At 42.2% G+C, this 6,462-nt stretch overlaps 2 protein-coding genes across 2 annotated transcripts in view; one reads left to right on the top strand and one right to left on the bottom strand.

The window, feature by feature from the left end:
* Positions 1-1,168, top strand: part of Vps29 (VPS29 retromer complex component) — an 8,671-nt gene extending 7,503 nt beyond the window's left edge. Inside the window, exon 4 of the mRNA XM_031337774.1 lies at positions 513-1,168. Within this exon, the coding sequence (XP_031193634.1) occupies positions 513-593 (81 nt within the window). The 3' untranslated portion in view covers positions 594-1,168. The remainder of the gene's footprint in view (positions 1-512) is intronic.
* Positions 1,169-3,028: 1,860 nt separating this feature from the next.
* LOC116104641 (protein FAM216A-like) overlaps positions 3,029-6,462 on the bottom strand; it is an 8,082-nt gene continuing 4,648 nt past the window's right edge. Inside the window, exons 4-7 of the mRNA XM_031391144.1 lie at positions 6,420-6,456; positions 6,169-6,340; positions 5,102-5,184; positions 3,029-3,362 (exon numbers count right to left, since the gene is read on the bottom strand). Of these exons, the coding sequence (XP_031247004.1) occupies positions 3,238-3,362; positions 5,102-5,184; positions 6,169-6,340; positions 6,420-6,456 (417 nt within the window). The 3' untranslated portion in view covers positions 3,029-3,237. The remainder of the gene's footprint in view (positions 3,363-5,101; positions 5,185-6,168; positions 6,341-6,419; positions 6,457-6,462) is intronic.

Raw genomic sequence — 6,462 nt, forward strand, 5'->3', positions numbered from 1 at the left:
AGTACCACAACAAGGCACTCAGAGTTTAGAAAGGTAGTAATTTAATTACGCAGGTGATGTTTCATAAAGAGAAACATGTTTAAATAAGAGCTGGTGTCGTGGTGCACAGATTCAATCCCAGTGTTCCAGAGGTAGAGGCAGGCAGATCTCTTTGTGTTCAATGCCAGCCAGGGCTATGTAATGAGATCTTGTCTCAAATAACACAATAAATAAATAGGTAAAGGTAAATAAGTCCTTGCCAACAAAAGTTTTTCTTTGGAGACAGGGTTTCTCTGTGTAGCCCTGGCTGTCCTGGAACTCATTCTGTAGACCAGGTTGGCCTTGAACTCACAGAGATCCACCTGCCTCTGCCCCCAAGTGCTGGGATCAAAGGTGTGCACCACCACTACCCAGCTACTGTTCTTTTTAGTGTGCAGGTAACAATCAAATTTCTCCTGTGTTCAATACCTTGAGTTGAATTTAAAGTGCTATTGCTTTAGTATAAACACTGACATTGTTTATTTTTCTTCCAGAAATATTATTCCATCATTTGTGCTGATGGACATCCAGGCTTCTACTGTGGTCACTTACGTCTATCAGCTAATTGGAGATGATGTGAAAGTAGAACGAATTGAGTATAAAAAGTCATAAAGCCAGACTGGTCTCCACCACTTATTTTTTCTCATTTCCTTGTCCAAATCAAATAATTTTCCTTGTCCAAATCAAATAATTAAACATTTAGCCGGGCAGTGGTGGAGCATGCCTTTAATCCCAGCACTTGAGAGGCAGAGGCAGGTGGATTTCTGAGTTCAAGGCCAGCCTGGTCTACAGAGTGAGTTCCAGGATAGCCAGGGGTACAAACAAACAAACAAACAAAAACCACTTAAGAGGCATACAGTTGTATCACTTTCATAATATTTTGCACTAAAAAGTCTTCTTTGTTCATACACAGTTGCTCTAAAGCGTCTTGTGAACTGTTAAGAACATATTTAGTTTGCAGTGTATGGTTTCTATAAAAAGAAGCCCATCCCACAGTACAGGGCCACGTTAGGAAGTTTGTCCTTGTAAATATCTTCAATATAGTTGGTATTTGGGCTTTATTACAAAACTAGTGCATGAAAAGAAAGAATACAGACTTTGTGTGTATGTTTTCTCTTCTCTGGTAATAAATGTGTACCCTCCATTTAGACTTTCTTGAAAACCTGTGTTTAATTTTAAAACTCTCAAGGCAGAGGAGGGTGGGTCTCTTAAGCATTTTTTGCTGGTTTGGTCTACATTGACACTACTAGGCCAGCCAAAGCTACACAGAAGACCCTGTCTCAAAAAAAGTAAAACAAACACAAGAACATAAAAATGAGAAACCAAATGCAACTGCCGATGTGCTAGAGTGAAGAATTACATAACTGCAGGTGTGCTAGAGTGAAGAATCACACAACTGCAGATGTGCTAGAGTGAAGAATCACACAACTGCAGATGTGCTAGAGTGAAGAATCACACAACTGCAGATGTGCTAGAGTGAAGGAGCACACAACTGCAGATGTGCTAGAGTGAAGAATCACACAACTGCAGATGTATTAGAGTGAAGGAGCACACAACTACAGATGTGCTAGAGTGAAGGAGCACACAACTGCAGATGTGCTAGAGTGAAGGACACACAACTGCAGATGTGTTAGAGTGAAGAATCACAACTGCAGATACGCTAGAGTGAAGGGGTACACAACTGCAGATGTGTCAGAGTGAAGGGGCACACAACTGCAGATGTGCTAGAGTGAAGGGGCACACAACTGCAGGTGTGCTAGAGTGAAAAATCACACAACTGCAGATGTGTTAGAGCAGTTGTTCTAAAGCTGTGTGTCGAGACCCCTTTGGGGTTTAACAACCCTTTTACAGGGGTCACCTGAGACCATTAGAAAACACAGATAATAGACAGACAGTGGTGGCGCACGCCTTTAATCCCAGCACTAGGGAGGCAGAGGCAGGTGGATCTGTTGAGTTCTAGCCCAGTCTACAGAATAAGTTCCTGGACAGCCAGGCTACACAGACAAACCTCTGCCTCCTGAATGTTGGGATTAAAGGTGTGGCTACCACTGCCCAGCAGTGATTTTTAAACCTTGTTGTACGAGTGTTTGTCTGGGTTTAACAATATTTTTTAAAGATGTTTTTATTTTGTGTATGTGAGTATACTGTAGTTGTCTTCGGACACCATAAGAGGGTATCAGATCCCATTTCAGATGGTTGTGAATGACAGTGTGGTTGCTGGGAATTGAACTCAGGACCTCTGGAAAAGCAGTAGGTGCTCTTAACCACTGAGCCATCTCTTCAGCCCAACAATTTGTTGTTGAGACAGTCTCTCACTCTAACCTTGGCTTACCTGAATTCACAGTGTAGATCAGGCTGGCCTGGAACTCACAGAAATCTGTGTCTGTCTTTGCCTCCCAAGCACTAGGATTAAAGGTGTGTATCACCATGCCTATCTCATCCATAGGTTTTTAATTTATATTTAATAGCAAATATTGACCAATCTGCTTGTCAAAGTGAGATCGGCAAATACTATTCTGTGTAAGTATTTTTCAGTTCTAGTTCAATCAAGAAAACCCTTATGGGGTGGCACACGCCTTTAATCCCAGCACTTGGGAGGCAGAGGCAGGCGGATTTCTGAGTTCTAGGCCAGCCTGGTCTACAGAGTGAGTTCCAGGACAGCCAGGGCTACACCGAGAAACCCTGTCTTGAAAAACCAAAAAAAGCAAAAAAGAAAACTCTTATTAAAGAATCAACAATTATACACATACACACGTATTTATAAATTTATAAGCTATAAATTTATAAACTAAAAGAAGAAATAATATATTTGCCAGATTCAGGGGGCTGGAGAGATGTTTCAGTGGTTTTTAAGAGCACTGGCTGCTTTTCCAGGACTGGGGTTCAATTCCCAGCATCCACATGACAGCCTACACTATAACTCCAACTCCATGAATTCCAAGACCTTCACACACGCAGACATGCAGGCAAAACACCAATGCACATAAAATAAAGATAATTTAAAATTCAGTTTTATGTGGCAAGTAAAATTTTATTGTTCTAGCTAGAAACAAGCATACATTACACAGATATAACACAGGAATATATTAGACGAAGAAGGCTATTATAAATTTCTCAACAACCAAAATAACATACCAGTTACTACTAGCACTATCCCATACATGGTCCCAACTCTTGAGCATCTGGGTATTAGCTGATGGCTGAACCTGGTGTGGAGGGCTAGACTGTCAGGTTGGCGTGAGGTGAGCCTTGCTCTTGAATGGACATGGACTGCATGCGCTTATTCAGGAGATCCTCTTCCTTTGCTTCTTCATTCATGTGTGCTTGATAAACACTAGGAGAAACTGAAGGGAAGATAAGCGTTTATAATGTGTTCTGGAAATAAAATTCTTTAATTTTATTACTATTATTTTATGTGTATGGGTGTTTTGCCTACATGTATGTCTATTTACTGTGTGTATGTGTGCCTGGTGCCCATAGATGGCAGAAGACGGCATCAGATCTCTTGGAACTGGAGTGGTGGATGCTGGGAATTGAATGCAGGTCCTCTGGAAGAGCGCAGCCTGTGCTCTTAACTGCTGGGCCATCTCTTCAGCCTCATTCACTTATTTTTTTTGTTTTTGTTTTTTTTTTGTTGTTGTTGTTGTTTGAGACAGGGTTTCTCTGTGGGCTGTCCTGGAACTTACTCTGGAGACCAGGCTAGCCTCAAACTTAGAAATCCACCTGCCTCTGCCTCCCAAGTGCTGGGATTAAAAGCGTGCACCACCATTGCCCAGCATTCACTTATTTTTTTGAGACAGTATCTTACTTTGTAGCCCTGGCTGTCCTGGAACTTGATATGTCAGACCACTCTGGTCTCCAACTCACAGAGATCCACCTGCCTTTGCACCTTAAGTGTGGGGATTAAATACACCCACACACATGCCTGGGAATAAAATTCTAAACACTTCTTCAAAATGGCTCAGCTTATGAAGCTTTTAGCAAAGACAAAAGCCCCTCCTGTCTTCAGCTTGGTTACCCTCCACTTCCCCAGTCTCTCACTGGTAGAGACACAGCACTGAAAGTGTGGGTAGCACACTTAGTAAACACTATTCCCACTGATTTTCAAAGTCTTTAGGACTTGAGGGAATTAGGAGTTAAGGTAACCTGTCAGTTATGGTTTCAATGTCTCCATGTCCTTTAGTTTTTTTCTCATGGTTTGAGGACCTCAAGCAATGTCTCCTGTGCTGAGGTCTCCCTGGCCGTTTTAGACCAGACTTAACAACCTCCCTGCCCTTTCCCTGATGTCTTGGAATTAAGACTTTGCATATGCTTGGCAGACATCTACAAAATACATGTGAAGCTGGGTATACTGGCACAAGTCTGTAGTCCCAGCACTTGTTTATCAGTTAGTCTGTGCTAGAGAGAGAGACCTTGCCCAAAACAAAACCAAACAGTAACAACAGCAAACCCCAAAGGACCAGGAGCGAAGGTCTATGTGAAGAGCTCATGCCTAGCACAGGATAAAAGACATACTTGAATCTCAGTCCCTTGAGTAGTGAATTCTTTCGAATAGAAGCATAAGCTACTTCAGGTTTAGTTGTTTGGGTTTTTGAGATAGATAAGGTATCACTGAGCAGCTCTGAGTGGTCTTGAATCAGGCTGGAACTCAGATACACTGCTTCTGCCCTGGGACCTATGTCATACTGCCATGGTTAGAGCTCATCACACTTAAAATGTTTAATCAAGACGATTAAAATGGGGGGCTGGTGAGATGGCTCAGCAGGTAAGAGCACCGACTGTTCTTCCAGAGGTCCTGAGTTCAAATCCCAGCAACCACATGGTGGCTCACAACCATCCGTAATGATATCTGACGCCCTCTTCTGGTGCTGTTTGAAGACAGCTACAGTGTACTTACTTATAATAAATACATCTTTTTTAAAAAGATAATTAAAATGACTATATTTAGCTTAGTATTTTTTAAGCTAAGTGTTCAAAAGTATAAGGCAGGCATGGTAATCCTGCCCACCTATAATCTTAGTGCTTAGATTCAAAAACAAAAATCCCTAACTGTGTGTGTGTGTCTGTCTAATTCCACATTTACCTGGCAGCAAGAACAGTCCGCGTGGTCTTCTAAAAACCTTCAGGGACTTGCATCTTGTTTTAGATGCATATCCAATTTTTAACCTATGAGAAAGGAAAGTATTTTAATTGGGAGACAATAAAGTGAACGGCGCTGTCAGTCTTCAACATAAGATTCCTTTTACTAGCTGCTGGGATTACCAAAGACCTTCATTCCCAGATTCTCCTGTGATCTATTAACCCTGAAGTATATAGCACAGTTCTCATAGTTTGGATACTGACACTTTTGTGTTGTAAGCTGTGGGTTATTTTCTGAAACACAATCTCATGTAGTCCAAGCATGCCTCAAAATCATTAAGTAGGCCAAGATGTCCTTAACCTCCTGATCCTCCCACGTACTGAGAAATCAGGCATATGCCATTACACCTGCTGATAGCTGCTTTTCTTCTCCCCCCTGCAGTACTGTACAGTACTCCTCCTCTCTGCAGGCACACTACAAGTTTCTGGAGGCATTTGCATTATTTGGAATTTGAATGGGAAGTGCAGTCCATCTCTAGCTGATCCAGGATTTTTTTGTTTATTATTTACTGTGTGTTTGAATATGGGGGTGTGCTATGGTTCATGTGGTTCTTGTATGGAAGTTAGAGAATAGCTTTGGGGAATCTGTTCTACCAGATTCTACTCTGGGTCCTAGGGGTCAAACACAGGTTATTGGGCATGTATAGCAAATATTTTTACTTGCTGAACCTTCCTGCCCTGATCAAGAAATGTTTATAAACTCACAGATTATACTGTGGGGAAAAAAGTGGGATACTTGGTGTGGTGGCACATCTGTACTGCTAGCATGTGAGAAGCTGCAGCAAGAGATTACCCTGCATGTGTGGCATACCTGGGCTATATATCCTGTCATGGAAACTCAAGCACCGTGATTGTCATATCCCACTCACTGCAATGAAGAGGAAGTGGCCTCCCTCATCTAAGTTTAGTGGAGTGAATATATTAGGAAATGGGAGTTTTAATCTCAGGAAGATCCCCTTCACACAGAACTGGGTACATTTTTTCCTTCTTAAACACAAGAAGCGGACAGACCCTTCTTTGTGTCTCAGGGGTCGCCAAAGGGAATGTATGATCATTTCAGGTGTTTCAGCTGCAGTGCTCAAAGAGTCTTCTCTTTCCAGATGGTGTCTCCACGCTGTACAGGGGGAGTGCTGTTTCTGTGCATATCGAGGGCTCATATGGCCTCTGTGGTGAGTGAGGACACCTGGAACACAAATCCCCTCTTAGAATACACTCTCACTTCTCCTAAGAACTGACAAGAAACCAAGTGGAGGTACACCTGCCTGGCTTTTGTGACCCGTGATGAAACAGATGCATGTACTGCCT

Source organism: Mastomys coucha, unplaced genomic scaffold (assembly GCF_008632895.1).
Source record: "Mastomys coucha isolate ucsf_1 unplaced genomic scaffold, UCSF_Mcou_1 pScaffold22, whole genome shotgun sequence".
Taxonomy (NCBI): Eukaryota; Metazoa; Chordata; class Mammalia; order Rodentia; family Muridae; genus Mastomys; species Mastomys coucha.